General features: G+C 37.2%; 1 protein-coding gene across 2 annotated transcripts in view; it reads right to left on the reverse strand.

Annotated features, from left to right (window-relative positions):
* Positions 1-18,343, reverse strand: part of FBXL4 (F-box and leucine rich repeat protein 4) — a 57,464-nt gene that overhangs the window by 27,094 nt on the left and 12,027 nt on the right. For both annotated transcript variants that reach the window (XM_005483984.4, XM_074538546.1), the window contains exons 4-5: positions 14,126-14,471; positions 7,437-7,681 (exon numbers count right to left, since the gene is read on the reverse strand). In XM_005483984.4, coding sequence (XP_005484041.1) covers positions 7,437-7,681; positions 14,126-14,471 — 591 coding nt within the window. The remainder of the gene's footprint in view (positions 1-7,436; positions 7,682-14,125; positions 14,472-18,343) is intronic.

An 18,343-nucleotide genomic window follows, 5' to 3' on the forward strand; every position in this document is an offset into this window, starting at 1 on the left:
TTTTGATAGTTCCTCCAGTGGAAAAACTAGTGTCTTAAACTACAGCTTGTAATGAGTTTCCCATGTTATTTTATAGAATAATGGACCTACTTGTGAAAGAGCATGAATTAGTTTCTCTTAATAAATATTCTGATCTGCTCTCTTACCAGTTCTATCCTACAAAAACATTCAGGCAGACAAAGCAGCTTCAGGTTCTGACACTTCCACCATGAAGTCAGTATTATTTCTTGGGTCTAACTAATGGAATAAACACGCCAGACAGACACAAGGCTCCTGCTTGCATAAAAATCTATTGCTGCAAGGAAAGAGTTATTAGCCTTCCCAAGCATTTGTTCAAGCTGAAGCTTAGTAAAGAAATTGCTGCTGGTCTCAGAAGAAGACACATTCAGGGAGGCATTCCTTAATGACACCCAAGACCAAGACTTGAAGTCCATCTTTCAAGATCCAAGTTTTCAAGCTGCCTCCTTTCCTTGTTTTTTCATTACTTACTCAAGTCATACTTGCTGTTCATTATCATCTTTCTTTATTCCTTTCACCTTGCATATTACATGGCCTTAGTGTGATCATGTAGATCCTATGTAATACAGAGGGAAAAGGAGATTCCAGGGTGGCATCTCCATCCCTGGATGTTTCCAAGAGTCACCTGAAACCTTGACTGACCTGATCTAGCGTTGGGGACACTGGCACTTCAAGTGGGAGCTTGGAGTAGACGACCTTCAGAGGTCCCTAACATCCAACATTTCTATGAGCCTAAGCAAACAGAAACAAAGAGAGGGTCTGAGACACTCAGAAAGGGGAGACATAAGCCCCAGAGCCACAGGAATTCTGCCATGGATGGTCTGCAAGTCTGCTCCTCCACTGTTTTTTTCTAACTCTGCAGTCTCTCTTTAGGCTCTATTTTAGCTTTTAAAGTCAGAGTTTAATAAAACACCAAGCAGTTTCCATACTGGACACAGTGAATTCACAGAGACTGGTAAGCCTTCCTGTGGGAATGTCAGAGCTGAAATGACATGACAATTCACAACAATTAACATCAGGTATTTAAACATTAAAGTGCTATTTTAGACTAGCAATAGAGTTCGACACTATTATGGAGAAATGCAGGATGGAAATCCCCTGGAAATCAGAGCTGAGATATATGGATACATTGCTGATTACCAATTAGCCAATTCCTCTATTTAATGAGTGCTTTAACAATACATTCACACAGCTTCTCTCATCAACAAATTATCAGGTTTGTTTGAATGATGGTATTTTCCATAAAACTTTGTCAGTCACCACTTATTATACCTCTAGCTTTTAATTTGTTAACAAATAAATATTTTATGAATGACTCCATTACAATAATGGATGTTAGTTTAACTGCCATATAATTTAACAGGGCTTGGCTGTTATAAATGTTAGTAGAGATCAATTCTTTTCTCCTTCTAGGACTATTAAAAGTTAACATTACCAGGTCAGGGAAACACTCAGTTATGCCCCCAGACATGGAGAAGAACTCCAGGCCCACCAGCTGGAGAAATTATTATCCTCATAACATTTTATTTAAACTCATTACACTTGAAACACACAGGCAGAGACCAAACACAGTGACAGCAACAAGCACTGCCCTTCATGGCTTTGCTGCCTTGTTGGAAAAGGTTATTTAGGAGACATGAAACAGAAACAAAAGGGGGATAAGGTACATGCAGCAGCAGGGTACAAGAATGAGTGGGCATGCATGTAGGAAAGAGAGGAACAGAAGGAGGAATCTGAGGAAGTCAACAAGCAGCACAGGGCAGAGAACACTGGGCAGAAGTGCACAGTTCTGTGGGGACACCTGATCCTTGTTTGAATTAAACAGACTGCTCAGGTTAGAGGTTTTTGCTGCTGTCTTTCCACATGGATCTCCACGCAGAGCCATATGGCAAGGTTCTCATACTTTCAAAACAAACGTGGCATGGTCTTCATACTTCTGAGACTTAACAGCCTCTGAGTAACTGGAATGATTTAGCTAATCTGAAAACAAACAACACCCAAAAAAGCACCTTCCACCCAAATCAAAATTTCTTCACATTTCTTCACATACCTCTCCTTTAATCACTGAGGATTGACTGGTTCCTGTTCTCAGTGTCTCCTCTGTTCTGCAGTCATCCATCCCTTTAGTTTTGTTTTTATTATCAATATTTTATACACACCATTTCTGAAGTGATTTCTCTTCATCCCTTCATGTTTGCTATAAAATATGACTGAACAACCTAGGATAATGTTCACATTTCGTTTGCTAGTCAGTGCACTGGGCCTTTCCCTTGAAGTTTATCCTCATGTTAGACAGCAGCATTTCAGGCCTTGTGGTTGTTCAGTTTTACTTCTTTCTGGTTTTTGGAGGGTGGAGAGGGGCCCTCTTTTGTTGTTTGTTTGAGGTTTTTTTCCCAGAGGGGAGGGGATTGTTTTTTCATTAAAAAAGGAATCCCACTTTCCATCACCTTCTGCCTACTCTCAAGAACTGCTGCTTATTTTCAATCCCTCAAGCTTTTGGGAAGTCAGCTCTAGTGAGGCTTTCCTGAAACATCAAATATATCTATTAGCAGGCAGGATGATATTTGCTCAGGTTTAAACCAATCACAATGATCACAGGGTCACTTAGCCCACTAACAATTTCCAGTTATGTAATTCATGTGTACATCATAAACATATCTCATGATCCAAAATTAAAATCCAAGAGACAGTACTCTTCATGACAGAATGAAAGACCTCCCAAACAAAATTCTCAAAATACCTTTAGACATGTGCTTATGCAGGTACTGAACACATCACATTTCCTCCAATGCTTTCTGGTGGATCTAGAACCTATAATTAACTCTTAGTTTAATGATCCTCACTTACTCTATATTCCCCAGTTCAAAATAACTGAAAATTCTACAAGAAGTAGGGATCACAGTCCTGTTCTCTTTCATTTACTCATCCTTCCTAAATGCAATTAGCTACATAGTTTTACATTCCTTTAGTGCAATTAACGCAACAGTTTTCTATTATGCTGATTTTACCAAATCTTTATTCAATTAAAATCTTCACTACTGATTTTATACTCATTGGCATATATTTGAATTTGGTATTCAAGAAAGAGGGTGGAAAAGGGAAGCAACATCTATTTGTGAGTAACACAGGGTTGGACAAAATTCTTTCCCTTTAGCTCTTTCCCTTGTAATGTTACCTTACATTAGCATCCATATTAGGGATGTTACCTCTGTTACTTGACAGATACAATACTGCCCCATTTGCCAGGTCTTCCTTCTAGAATCAGTATTTCATAAAACAGTCATTTCTGTCTACTTCAAGCCAACCACATGCTCCCTCCAGCTACTCAGGTCTCCTGTTTCCAGAGCCTGTCACCAGACAAGCAAAATGTCAAAACCCATCTGGATTTTATTCTTCCTCATTTCACTTCCAAGATCTTGAGAACCCCTCTTTCTTACATAGTTCTATCTGTATGATTACTTCCACAAGCTCACAGAGCATTATTTCTGCCTTACAATTACAGTTTTACATTTAACAAAATGGTTTGTAGAATTCTATTTTAATATCATTCTTAAAGATCTGTTCATATATTTTTAAATTCACAGTGATGCTCTTCCTTTCAAGACTGCCATGTTACATGACAGCAGCAGCATTTAGCACAGATAACTGTAACCAAAGTGTTAAGGTTGGTGTGAGTGGAGAACAACTGGGTACACAGAGGTGCAGGAGAAGGCAAAAGAACAAATGGCATCACAAGGGCTGGAACAGAGTTGTGTGCTGGTGGAAGTCAGATTAGCAGGTCAGTGATATCCCTGAACACTTGTGCAGGCAGTTTCTCAGGGCACACAGACCAGGAGATGAAGGATAGGAGCAGCACAGGATGGTGAGAGCACATGCCAGACAAATTGATTTGGACACACATCTTGGTTCTCTTGGCATATGCAAGTATTCATGCTTAAGAGTGAGACTTCGTAAGGTAATTTGGTTTTAAAATTAAGTCACTTTCCCTTCCTCTAGCTATTCTAATTGGTACAATGTTATTTTCTACTCTAGCATGTATTATACTTCCTTTTTTGGTAAGTAAACCCTAAAACATGGCATGTAAGTAAATAGAATATCAAGTGTCCAACCTTGTGCTTTTCTCAATACAGATAAACTATACCAACAAAAACATGCAAAAAAATGTTGTAACTTACTCTCAGCCAACCCAAGTTTTACTAAAAACCTCGGGAAATTAAAGCAAGTGACATATCTGATTGTTAAATTGAGAATTCCTGTAAAGTCACACATTACTCCCATTTTCTGTGACTGTTTGGTGCATATTTCAGTAATTTCTCTGACCCTCCCACTAGTCTGACTTCTATCAAAGCCTCACCAAATTAAATATTGTCAGAACACACTTCTACTAAAGGCAATGAAAGCCTTCAATTGTCAACAACAACAAAACTGTTAAAGAAATATTCCTGGATGTGCTTGTCATGCAAACACTGCATCACTAACCTGAAAATAAAATACTATTAATTAATTTTCACAGTGTAAAATGTCAGATGTAAATAAAAATCCTAATTCCTCAGATATTTAAAGCAAAAGAGTTTAAACAAGTTAATGACATTATCTGTGAGCCAAGGAAATCTGCATGCAGAACTCACTTTTTAAACTGTCATTGTCCTTGAGCTGTTTAAACCCCAGAGCATTTATTCAGCATCTCAATATTTACTACTCCTCCAATCAACTCCCCTCACTTTTCTTATATAGGTCCTACCCTCCCACACTGATATTTCCCCCTGGCAGGAAGAGATGCACCAGACCTCTAAAGCCAAGAGAAATGCAGACCTGCTTATGCAATGCTTGCTGTGAAATCTTTGCTTATTCCCTGTCATTTTACATTTCAAGCTCCTAGGACTGCTCAGATACTCCTTTCACTTTTTTGTACACTTTTAGTTCAATCTAATATAAAGTTTAGTTAATTTATATTATATGCTGAAATGAAAAATTTATGATAGTAATTTTTAGCCCTAAGGAGTAGATGTTATCAATAAGTTAAAATACCTTCAGCTTTGCCTCAGGATGTTCATATGCCTGAAGCATTCTGTCTTCTCATGATAATACAGTATTTGCTCCAGTCATATTTCCTAAAATTGCTTTTAACTTCTTTTTACTCTAATACATTTCTGAAGAAAATACATCTTTTCAATCATTTCTTAGTATTTTCAATCATTTCATGCATATATGAACATTTTAAAATGACAAATTTGTACAAGCTACTACTTTTAAGACTGTCGTAAGAAACAACAGATAAAAACATTTTTGAAAGATATTTTCCAAAATAAGATTTAAGCAAGAGTAGCATTTAAACATACACTGACTTCTAGAAATCATAACTTAAACTGTACAACTGTAAGAATTAAACCAACTCTACCAGTTTTGAATTCAACACTGACAAATGTAACTCCAAATGCTGAGAAAAATGCAAAAATATACATATCCTGGTTTTGGACAAAAGGAAAAATGATTAAAAGCAAATCTTGTTCTAATGAGTCTCCTCTATTAGTAGATACTTTCATAGCAAATAAGCAGCAAATTTTCGTCTCCTGGAGGCCAGCAAATTTGACAAACGTGCTGATGAAGACCATCAAAAGAAAAACTTAGGCTGGGGATTTTACTAGAAAAGGCTTTTACAGAAGAAAAGGTTGAAAACTCATTTCTATAACAGAAAAAAGTTTAAAACCAGACCGAGTTACAGTGGAGAAATTTTGTTCCACAAGGAAAATGATAAGCACAGTTTAGACATGCAAATTATTTAACTTATAATTGTGCTTCTAAAATTTATGATTGAATTGCACCTCCCATTCCCAGACTGCATCCATCTCTTCCAAGAAACACTTTTTCCAAAAGCTAATTTCAGAATTGCAACAATGTCAAATTTTTATTCCCATTTGTTACAAATAAATATAATTCCTTATAAGAAATAGAAACTTACAGATTTAATTTACTTACAGATTATTAACATACAAATAAAGAATATTTATTATCTAAAAACACTGTATGCATATACATGTTACTAGTAATTCAGCACTGAAGAAGAAAAATTAGTAATAGTAATTTTCAACCAAGTAGAAGTCAGAAATGCCAGTTTCTGACTGGTAAAGTTTATAAGTCTCTGAATCTGGCAATAATTTCTTACAATACTACAAAGACTTTTCACAGTACTGTATACTAAAAAAACAATAAATCATGGAAATGAAAAAAGTTGCCACAAAGATTCACATATGTAAAGTTTTCAAAAGCCAGACTTAATAGCTAAGCATCAGAAAGCAGGGACTTCATGATTTCAGAGTTGAATTCTCAATTAAAGCTTGCACATTTATCCTCTGCATAAAGTATCTAACACAAAATCCAAATTTAGGAGAAATTTTTGTACCCAATTCAACTAGCTGATGTATATTTTCTTTCCCTACCAATAAGCACAAAAGAGGCACAGGATTCTTGGATTATACTGGAGGGTCTGGAAAAACAGAAGAAACATTCCCATTTTGTCATCTTTACAAAATATTTCTTCAAAATATTTTACTTCCTCAGGTAAGGAACTTAGGCACGAAAGGAAAGAAAATGTCTGCATACTTGAGTTAACCTTTTTATTCAGAAAACAAATGAGAGTTAAGACAACGTTTTCAGATATATTAAACATTTTTGTTTCTTATCAGTCAATTTTTGCTTTCACCTGCCATTGCTGATTATCCCTCAGTTGAAGCAAGAACTTTTGCTTAAATGAAATGCATTGATAGAAGCTGTTTAACTAATGCAAATGAGCAAAGAAGCAAGAAATGATATCTTAAGAAAGCAGAGAACATGGCTGTTACAGAGAGAAGAATCCCTGCAAATTTGCTATTTTAATGACCTACACCACACTCATATTTTCAGCTCATTGGAATACACACATGCAACCCCCCTGTTTTCCAACTAATGTTTTAAATCACTTTTATGAAAATATTTGCATTTACATTGGACTCCAGTGATTACTTGGCTCATACCATGTGAGCATGCAATCAGTTTATTACTGTCCTCCTGATGACTCATCTGTACACAGAACAGCCACAAACATTTTCCTTGCGAGAGGGATTTTTGATAGCTCAGTTCTAGCAGAGTGGTTCAGAAGCCCAGAAGAAAGCAAAACACTGCTCCCCCTGGAAGAAGCCTTTCAGTCACAAGCAGCTTGGAACATGCAGATTCTTCAGACTGCTATGGACTTCTGCTGCTATATTTAGTATCTCCTACTGTTTCAGCTGTTCCTTTTTTCTACATCATAACATTCACACCCTTTACAGTAAATCCAATACATTTTTTGCCTTTTAATAAAGTTTCAAATACTTAGTGAAGCTACCGTGCAGCAGCTCTGCAAACAGAGCTTGTCAAAACATTTCTGTACATTTGACACTGACCTGCTAAATCCAGAAACAGAGATGGCTCCCCTGTTTCCAGTCCAAGATAAATTCAGCCACTGGATGAGTGTGCAGCGAGACTGTAGGTGCTCCAGGGATGTGTCATTAATCCTTGCCCAGTAAGGTTGTAAACTGAGATGAATGTACTGCAGAGGGTCACAGCAATGTTGATACAGTAGCTTACAAGTTTGTGCTAGTCTACACAGGTCTGGTACTGTAAGGTGACTCAAAATCAACTGGATGAGCTATATTAAAAAACAGGGAAGAAAAAGTCACAGATGGTCATATAGCGCTTAAAACATTAAGGGAAAACTGCAAAGGAGTAAGAAAATGTGTTCTAACTTCAAGGAAAGTAAAACCTTTTACTTAAAAGTAACTTCTCAAATAAATCGATTAACTATTAAATAGAACTGCACTGCCATCTCAATTTGACAACATGCTAAACAAGAAAGGAAAAAGCAGATCAGCATATGAAAGTGACAGGAAGCTTTCAAATCAAAAATTTCTTTACCTATGCTAATTTAAACAGTGATATATACGTAAACACTATGTTTATATATTTCCTTTCACTAAGTCTGCTCTTTCATTGAGCAGAACACAGAACTGGCATCCTCCTTCTCTGTGTTTGGTTTTTAAGATGGGAGATATTTGCAAAGTACATGGAAAAAACTATATCATGTCCCAGTTTCCCCACACCCTAAACCAATTTCAGATTTAAAAATCAGTGTTTTGTCTTCTATCTTATATCCTCTCCTCTGGACTATGCAACCAGGTAAAAAATTCAACATAATCAGATCTCCTTTTACGATCTCTCCCTTGCTGTAATACTTTGAGAGCATTTTTGTTCTACACCAGAGTAAAATCTGAACAGCAAAACCCCTTTTTAACTGCATCAGTTGAATCATCTCAGCTTCAGAATAATCACCAGCCTTTCTGACTAGCATCACTGTAACAGTTTTTGTAATAACTTCTGTCACACTCAGGAACTAAGAAATATCCCTCCTCTCTGTTTTCCTTTCCAAGGAATGATCAACACAGACACAAATACTCTCTTTAGGAAATAAAAACGCCCGACAAAATAAAGAAATCCCCTTTAGCTTAGGAACTGAGAGAAAATGCACTTGAAAAGTGAAATCTAAAAATTAATGTTTACTTTACCAGAGCTGTCTCTAGCAGATGTAAGTACCTGCACTCAAGTTATATAACTTAAACTGACTGTTATCAAGCAGAGTGGGAAAGAGTAACTCACCAAAATGAATCAGAGTAAATGAAAAAACTACAACTCACAAATCAACTCTAAAGGAAGAGAATCCTGTCCCTTCAAAATACCAACGTTTCATTTTAATGTCTTAGAAGGATTCATAAGACAAATCTGCCAAAAATCAGAATAAAATCTGTGACGTAAAACGAAAATGGAGCTTTTTGTGAGATCCAAACAGATTGTACTTCCAATGCATCACTTTATTATGCAGCTGCTCTCCACCTCCCCTCCTCCCCCCTTCATTTTTGGAACAACAAAACAATTCAACTTCCTGCAAAATGGAAAATGTTACTTCCTACTCAGCTCCAGATTTAGTATTTAGATTTCCAAAAGATCTATGTATCTTAAAACATTTTAGCTTAACTCCAATGCAAAAATACAGTGTTTGATATACTCCAGTTTCTTTCATACTTGGTTTCAAGTCTTTCATCTTCTCTTTTCCTTGCATGTCCCTTTCCCTAAAAACAGCCCAGACTTTTGTCTCTGCAGGTCTCTGGAACTCAGATTGATGCAGAGGACCGGCACAGATATTTCAATGCATCAGCATATGTAAAAATATATTTATGCACATATAATAACTGCAGTTACATTAAAATCAGCAAAGTTTGCACCCAACTGACATTTAGGAACCTGTTGACATTTTGAAACCTAAAATATCCAAAATAACTAGGATCTAACAAAGATATAATCCCAAATTAATATCTTGATTTTTGCAAGCTTTCAGCTAATCCACACTATGTAAGTCAGCTAAATATCTGTTTTATTAATGCCTTTTCCCTCAGATTTTTCTCCCCTAGTTTCTAGAGCTGAAAGGTCAGCAGAGGCTGCACAATTAGCAGAATTTATGTCTACAATTAATGTGACATAGTATCTGATAAAAGCAAAGTAATACAAACTTCATTCAGTGAGAAAAAAGCTGTTTTGTAACTTCTGAGCAATACAGAGGATGGTAAATGTAACTATAAATGACTGAACAATGTCCATTTACACTAACTGATTACTTCAATGAGTATTTTGTAACACACAGGATGTCTTTCCACACCTGAGATGAAATTGCCCCCATTTCAATCAAAAAAATCTATCTTTATTTTTTACTGAATTTGTGCTGCTTCATAATATATGGAATGAAAACACACCATGAAATGTCACTCCTAGGTTATTATGTTACAGAGTGTTTTTTCCTGGCTTTTGATTAAACAAAAATAACAGGTTCAAAACGTACAGGCTAATAACCATTAATCACCATTAGCCTGGAGTCTGGTTTTTGTCAGGAACACACTTTTTGCGTCTGTGTACCCTAGCATAAAGTACAATTTGGTATCATAATGAGTTTGTGACATGATGTGCTGTACTGTGCTACGCTGTGTTCGTGGTGATTCCAAGAATCCTACAGAAATGAGTATCTGCTTTGAAAACTAATATCATAATGTAGTTTCTCACAAACAATTTTTACTGTGATTTTTTTTCACGGTTTTTACTGTGAAAAATTATGACAATCATTATTATTTCACACTTTCTTATAAATCAATCAGTAAAAACAAAGTTTATTGGAAAAAGAACAGAAAGAAAACAGAATATAATTTATATAACACTGATTGCCTTTTTAGGCTATGATGGACTAAGAATACAAGAGTACCTCCTCTCCCATTTCCAGGGGAAAAAAAGGCACATGCTAGCTTTAAAACAGGTGGTTTTTTTTAACTACCAAATAAAAAATATCTTTAAAAAAATTAGCTTCTTACCTTCTACAAAGTTTGCCTATAAGCCCACACAGAATTTCCACTACCCAGTACAAACGGCAAAACTTTGCTTACTGAACCAGAAGTTTCTCTGACTTTTTAAGCTTTTTCATTGAAAAACAGCAAGCAACAACCATTTGTACTTATAAAATACTTTCCCTTGCTAGAGCACAGTAACACCCGACTTGATTTTGTCAGAAAAGAATGTCTGGATGCTGGTCAAACCTACAGTGCTCATACTTTCCACAAATTTCCTTTTTCAGTTTTTCCACATGAAGATGAAATGGTTTTCCAATAAAAAAAAAAATACACTGGCCTATGCAAACCACTCATTCAGAAACAGACAAATGAACAACCTGCAATTTTTTAATTCTTGCAGCTAGAGCTGCTACAGCTTAGAATCCATTTAATTAGAACTGATATTAAAACATGCTCAGGTAAATGACAAAGTATATGTGCACAAAGAGACAAAAAGAGAAGACATGAAGAAGATGGTATTTTAGAGCTTTTGACATTTCTCAGCACAGTTTAAGAAAACACACATCCCAGGTTCCACACAGTGCGACTTGCACCAGCAAACACACACACATTTATTAGTGCATGTGAACACCAGCAGACATGAACAGCTCATAAAGCTTGTTGGCAGCTTTTGGGAAACTCAGCTTCAAGGAATGACAAAGATGTAATTTATATCTTTGTATACCAAAATTTTTATCCAAAAATATTTTGGACTGGAGCATGCAGAGTCTTCTGACTCTCCTCTCTGGAGAAAAGAAGAGTTTTTAGTAGCCAGCACATCTTGGTGAGTCTGAAATGCACAACATGGATGCTATGCAGGCATTCCTTAGCTTTCCCAAAAGCTTTGAATTTGGTCAGGCCTTCAGACTTCAAGTATTCCTGCAAAGCCAACTCAGACTAAGTCCTTATTCCTTCCACTTTACAAGCAGCACAAGATGGTCAATGATCTGGGAAGGGAGACCAGGGCATGAAGTCTCTCCTCTAAAATCCTTCCTCAATTTTAGGATGGTTCTGGAGAAGAGATCACAGACAGTACAAGTACCTCACAGCTAATTAACAGCTGCTTAACACCATCCAAGGTTAGGGAAGGGAAATTCTCTCACTAGGTCATCTAAAAATTTACAGTTTCTTCTACAGAAGTCTGTGCCCCAGGAAGCTGAGCATTTTTCTCTTTTTTAGACAGGAGCAATCCTAAAATGCCTTTGGAGTTTATACTGCAGCAAACCATTCCTAATGCCATTTTGAGGAACAACATATCCTATGAATGATAGTCTATGGAAGTTTCAGAAATACAAAGGCAAAAAAACAATAAAAGGCTGGAGGAACTGCTGCCTACTTAGCAAAACCCACTCAGCTTTTATATTTTGTGAATTACAGAGGATGGTATGAAAAAGCTTCAAACAGTTCAGATAAGGAACAGGCACATTTATGAAAACTTAGGGCAGTTGCACATTGACAATCAATACAGACCTACAGAAAAGGTGCAATTTTTCATGCAATGCCTCAATCAAAACCAGAAGGAGTCAGCAATTGCCTTACTTCACCCACAGTTTGAACACTTCCCCTAAAAAGCTGACATTTGTCAGTCTTAAATAGAGCATGCAGAGTACTGCTTCCATATCCAAGGTGATAAAAATTGTCAGACCACCAAGTACAACATTTTTGTTGCTCCAATGCCCAACCCTTCCAGCTGGACTAGAAAGTAGGAGACTGGGATTTTTGCTGTCACAAAACCAGCACAGAAATAGTTTTTTATAGTTTTCTGACAAATATTCCACCCATATTTTCAGTTTCTTTAAACCAAGGCAGAAGAAAAAAGACGTTCTTGGTATCGACAGACCATATAAATTTATTCATGAAACCAAACATGCTAAAAAATGGATAAAAGAGCAAGCTGGTAGACAAAAAGAAGGGCAGAAAAACAAAATAAAGTATACGGAGACAGAAGTTCACAGGTGCAACAAGACTACACAAATACTTCCTAAATTAAAATTTTAATATGTGTAATCAATCAGTTATGGTTTGATTCAATGATCTTGGAGGTCTTTTGCAACCTTCATGATCCTATGATCATGTGGGAAAGAAAAGAGATTGATCAATCTCTCTGATATTTTAGTATATTACAAATCAATTTAGCCAGCCTTCTCAAACAAGAAAAATTCCTACATTTAAATGAAGTTTTATCTGCAGTTAATTTCCTTGAATTACTAAAACCAACATGTTTTCAAACTTTCAAACAATTATGCAAAGTACTTTCTTTAATTCAGTACTGCCACGCAAGCATCAACAGCAAAATATATTAAACACCATGTGTACTCTGGGGAGAAAACAAGAGCTAACTCATGATAGTTTCCTTATTTATTATTCCACTGTATCAACAAAAAAAAGAACCTCAAATCAAACTCAAGAGGTTTGGTTTCAAGAGAAGTTTCAAAAGAAGACAGAGTTGTTACATTCTCTTACTCTCTCCTTCCTCTTTACAAGCACAAAAAACTTCTGCAGGCTACTAGGGTGGATGGTCACCCAAGCACGGCCTTCATTTGTTAAATTGGGGTACTTAGAGGCAAAAGATGTCGTAAGACTGAAATACTATTTGATTAGATGAGGCATTTCTGCAAGCACCCTCCAATCCACGGCAGCACACCTCAGCCTCCCTTTCAAAAGCGAGTCTGGTTCAAGGCACAAGCACTCTGAGCATTTGCTGAGCTACCACTGAATGAATGAACACTTGCTGCCTCTGCCAGACTGCAGCAGGAACAATGCTGCCTCTGCCCAAGTCTGACCAGCAAGTAAAGGCTCCTTTCCACGATGTGCCAACAGTTTATTTCAGGAGAGGTGAAGATAATTGTTTCATCTCTCAATTCTTACTCCAATCAGGGTACCAGCCTTCATAAACAGCTGTACCCCCCTGAGAATTGCCTGGCCTGCACATGGTATTCAGCAATCATACTCCACAATTTCATTATACTGGAAATTAGAGGAAAGAAAATACTCATCTACACACTCTGAGCAACCATTGTGCTGCCAGGGGAGCTAAAAGGAGTTTTTCACAAATGTTTTCTGTGTTAAAGACAGAATAAAAAGTAGCAAGCATAAAAAGAAGACAGTGTGCTGAAGTCCAGCTATAACATATTTTACCTGCACCACAATTCAAAACTTAGCTGGATGGGAAAAGCTCATTTAATAATAATATAAAAATATTATGGCACTTTCAAGAACAAAGCTCTGTAAGTTTTGTAAGCGAGAAAATAGGAAAACGAACTTTTAGCCTATTGCAAACTCTTTCCACTTCCAGATGTTGACTGAATCTTTTCATATCTCTTCTGTGTATTTTCTTTGTCAAGCATGAGGACGAAAAACCTACTGGAAAACTGCTAAAAGCTTTTAAGCTCAAGAGCTGGAAATTCAAGGCTACAGTATCTGGTGTAAAAACTGTGTGAGTGCGAAGATCCTTGAGAAGTAAGAGTGCAGTAACTATGAAAATACTTAACATCCACCCATGGAAGCAGACAGACTTACAGAACTCAGGCATACCTATACAGTAAATGCATGAGATTCACAAGGAATGCAAGGAACTGGGAAAAAACAACAATCCTGACCAATACTCTGTAAAGCACCTTTGCACCCTTAACGATCAAGACAATGATTGAGGGTAAACATGCTTTCCTTACCTCATAAGGCAGTTTATCAAAATATCCATTAGTTGGCCATTCCCTGAGGGTAACAATGCTGAACTGTTTATTAAGGGCATCCATTCCACAGGCAAATTTTTCTTCATCCTCATCTTCATCTATATCATTCATATCAATCATGGAAGTCTTAAGTGAAAGCACGGGCCTCTCTTTCACACCATGTAGTACCACTGCATCCAGTTCAGTGTAATAGTCCAGAAGGGAGCTGTTCACCTCCAGTCGGATCAAGTTTGTGGGGAAGTTTATCTGCTTGATACAAGGTGTGAACTGCCGAGCCTGAGGACCATTCACCTTTGTAGGTGCCTCAGACCAAAGTATTTCCCATCTGGGAAAAAAAACAAACACACATACAGTACAGGAATTAAAATCAAAGTTACTAAAGCGATTCCTGAGCACAGTAAGAGGGCAACATCATCTGTCAGAAGTATTTAACAAGCAAGAAAAGGCTGAAAAATGATTTATGATACTTACATTTTCTCAAGATTTGATAAATACCCTATGGATGAATTTAATTCCTGGTAAACTTACACTAATTCATGACCTTAGCATATTTTCTCCCCTGAATAACAAAACAAGCCGTAGAGTCACAGTCACTTGTGTTAGTGTTATCTGTGACCAAGTCTACCTAGCAGCTCACAGGTAAGGTAATGAAACAAATGGATTGCTGATGTCTTCACAATGATGGCATGTCAGTGTAAATACACAAGCAACACTCTTGCCTCTAACCCAAAGAGAGTCATCTGACCTCTTATTTCCTACAAAATAAAAGAAAAAGATCCCCACCACTTAGACTATTTAATATCAAACATGTCCAAATTACTGTGTTACAAATTAGTAAAAAAAATGTAAATTTTACAGTGTTTATCAGCCTAGGCAAGCAAAATGTTCCTTTTACGAGTAATTCAGTGACATACTAGCAAAGAAAGTAGAAACTTCAAGTCATTTTTGAAAGAGTCCTTTGCAAAAGATGCCAGAACTTCCAAACTGCTGCACTGGAAAGCCTTTCTCCTCTTTGGTCCAGTGAGAGACAAAAGAAGTTCAAGGCATATACAGAGCTACCATACATAGCATGGTACACACCTTACTTCAATACACAGACCCCAGAACTCCTCCACCAAGTGGCAGGAAAAACTGAGTAACCTGGAGGAAACAAGTCTTACATTCCTTGGATCTTCAGCACTCCCAAGCCCCAACTTCAAGGAATTCTCTCAGACTTCTTGTCCTATTACATGAATCTCAGAAGCACTCTAGATAGAGCTCTTACTTCAGTACTGGCTCCCCAGTACCTCAGCATCTTGGCTTCCCCTACCAGACACCACTACTTTGAACTTACAACAGAAACAAATGCTTTAACTTTTTCCATCATAACAGAAAGTGAAAAAAATGCAGAGATTTTCATTAAAACACTGCACACAGCATAAGTAAGGTTAAGAAGTTTGATATTTGGAAAAAAAAAAAAAGGAAAAAAGGGAAAATCAAGAAAATTAATCCACATTGCCCATAACTTCCATTTCACAATGAACATTTTCAGGTATGCACAGATAATTTTCCTATCCTACATCATGCTGCTCTCCAAGTACCTTATAATAGAATGGGAGACTTGCAGAACTCTTACGTCCAAGGGAAAAAAAAACCCAAAAATAAAATGAAATAAAACCAAACATAAAGAGTAGTGAGCATATGGTACATCAAAGTACTAACACAGGAGAGTGGACAGCTCTACCCTAAAATTTACAGCTTTTATAAGAGAGACATAGTATTAAGAAAAGATTTAATTAATTTACAAAATGAATGTCTACCCTGGCAAAGGAACAGGGGTAGTCCCACTGTCACATCCTCTCACACAGGTCGATTCTCTAAGCAAATACTCAGTGCTGGCAAGGCACAAGACCTTCCTTGAACACATCCACATCACCACCTGACATTTTGCTTAGACACTTCCATGTACCCACTCAAAGTATCCTTGGGGAAACTCAAAGGCTATTTTTTCACTAATCTAACACACACTGGACCATCAACTTCTAGCAGAATGTGTCTGTTATTGACTCCTCCTTTTGGACCCTGGAGAGAGGATTATCTAGCAGCAGCAGAGCTCTTAAAAAAAAGAATGTATCTGAAGATCTGGGCTCATCAAATGGCAGTGCAATAACCAGCTCCAGCAGGCAGTAGCTAGTTTCCAGTCTTTGTAATAAACTAGAGAAAATGGAAGACACGTAGCATGATTTCACAATCTTGTGAAGCTCCACATTGCATACCAAATGCTGATGAACAACAAAAACAGTGACAATTTTTCACTGTCCTTGTCATGCTGTTTACTTCTCATCAACACCCCACCAATCTAACTTCAAAGAAGTTAGCTCTTGGTCTATCTGGAAAAACTCAAGTTTATCAGGTTGATTTGATGATGCTCTCTGCCTTGCTGGCACCACAAACAAGAACAGGCAATAGCAGCTGCTCTGAGTCAGGGCTGGCAAATCTTTCTCACATGTAGGCATGGTAAATCCTTCCCATGCTCTTAGCCCACTACTACAAGTGGAAGTGATCTCTTCCTCTGGGATCACCACTGTGACACTTAAAGAGGCTGCAGGTAATCAGAATGGGAGTGAGGAATTCACATTGGGATCAAAAAAGTCTGAATTTACAAGAGGCTTCAGAAAGAATTTCATTCTTCTGTTCTGGAACATTCTTTTCTTAGGATAATCCACCTAAAAATCTTTCATAAGAAAGGCATTTTGACAGTCAGTCCTGGTTTGAGGATATGTATCACAATCAGTTCCCCTAGGAAGGTCACCTGCATCTGTTTCAAGCTTACAATGTTCAATAAGCTATTTAACCCAAAACAAAGAGAAACTGAATCCCAATAAATACCTTTAAGGAAGTCAAAGAATTTCTGCCTGCCCCACACCCTGAGTTAATGAAGCAGTTCTCAAAAATCAAGTAGAATCAAATGAATTGAGATAGTACATTGTCCTCCAGTCTTGCAGATACTCAGTAACAGCTGATCAAAGAAGTCACACTGAGAATGCTTTGATTAGGTTTCATCAGCAATGTGCTAGAAAGCCTCAGTGTTTCCAGCAAGGAGTGCCAGGCAAAGCCTGAACAAGAGTCAGCAACATCTGTATTTTCTCTAGTAATTGAAGAAAAGGAGGACATTTAGTGAGTTTCTTCATTCAGCCATAGACTCAGTTTTCCCATTATATTTTTCTCTGTCCCATGGAGACAGACAGGAACTCAATTTTCTCTGATACTAAAGACTCCACACACACCTATGTGGTAAAGAAAAAAAACAAATTCCATCCTTCTTCCCTTACCATGAAGAAAAATACTGTCTAGTGATTTCTAGGCTGAGAATCATACTTGGAAGGTCTGCCTCAAACGATAGCATAGATTTAAAGCTTGACTAATTTTTTGTTGATCTAATGTTGTTGGGAAGGTTTTTAATGGTTAAGATGATGCCCGAGCAGACCTGGTTACTTCTGAAGAAATATATGTAATAAGAGAGAGTCTTTGAAAAGGGGTCTTCTAGGAAAAGTAATCAGATTTCTCTCCTGCAGTACAAGATTAAACTTTGCTTGCAATTGCTGAGGTTTCTTGTATTGTCAAATCGAGATAGGTGCAGAAAGTTAAGAAAGCACTACAAGCAATCCAATAAATGCCTCAAGAAACTAATAGCTGAGTTAAAGTTAAAAACTAATAGCTGAGTTAAAAGCCAATAGAAGGGAGAGTTCCAGACAGACCAACAAGGAGAACATAAGGATTCTCAGAGAATATAACCACCCCTTTGATGAAAATGCAACTTGTGTAACAATTATAACATGCTGCTCTTAGCCAAGCAACTGCAGAGCAGAAACCTGTAGATTACCTAGGAGAAAACATCTCCTGTCTGCAAACATACCAGGGATGCTTCAGCACACTAGTTCAAACCAGCCTGGAAAGTGTACCCCTGACCTCAGCTGTGAGCTCATAAACACAAAAGGCAGGGAAGACTGGGAAGATCATGAGCACGATTTAAGAATCATTCAGATTAGGCTGATAAGCAGAGTTCAAAGCAGTTTAATTATTATGAGAAAATACAAAGTAAATTTTCATTTCTACCAAGAGTTCAATTCTGAAATAGCAGAGACAGCAGACAAGACTCCAAGAATGCTCAGGACATTTAAAACAGCAAAAAGTACTTCAAGTAACTGCTCTGTCTAC

Source organism: Zonotrichia albicollis, chromosome 3 (genome assembly GCF_047830755.1).
Source record: "Zonotrichia albicollis isolate bZonAlb1 chromosome 3, bZonAlb1.hap1, whole genome shotgun sequence".
Classification (NCBI taxonomy): Eukaryota; Metazoa; Chordata; class Aves; order Passeriformes; family Passerellidae; genus Zonotrichia; species Zonotrichia albicollis.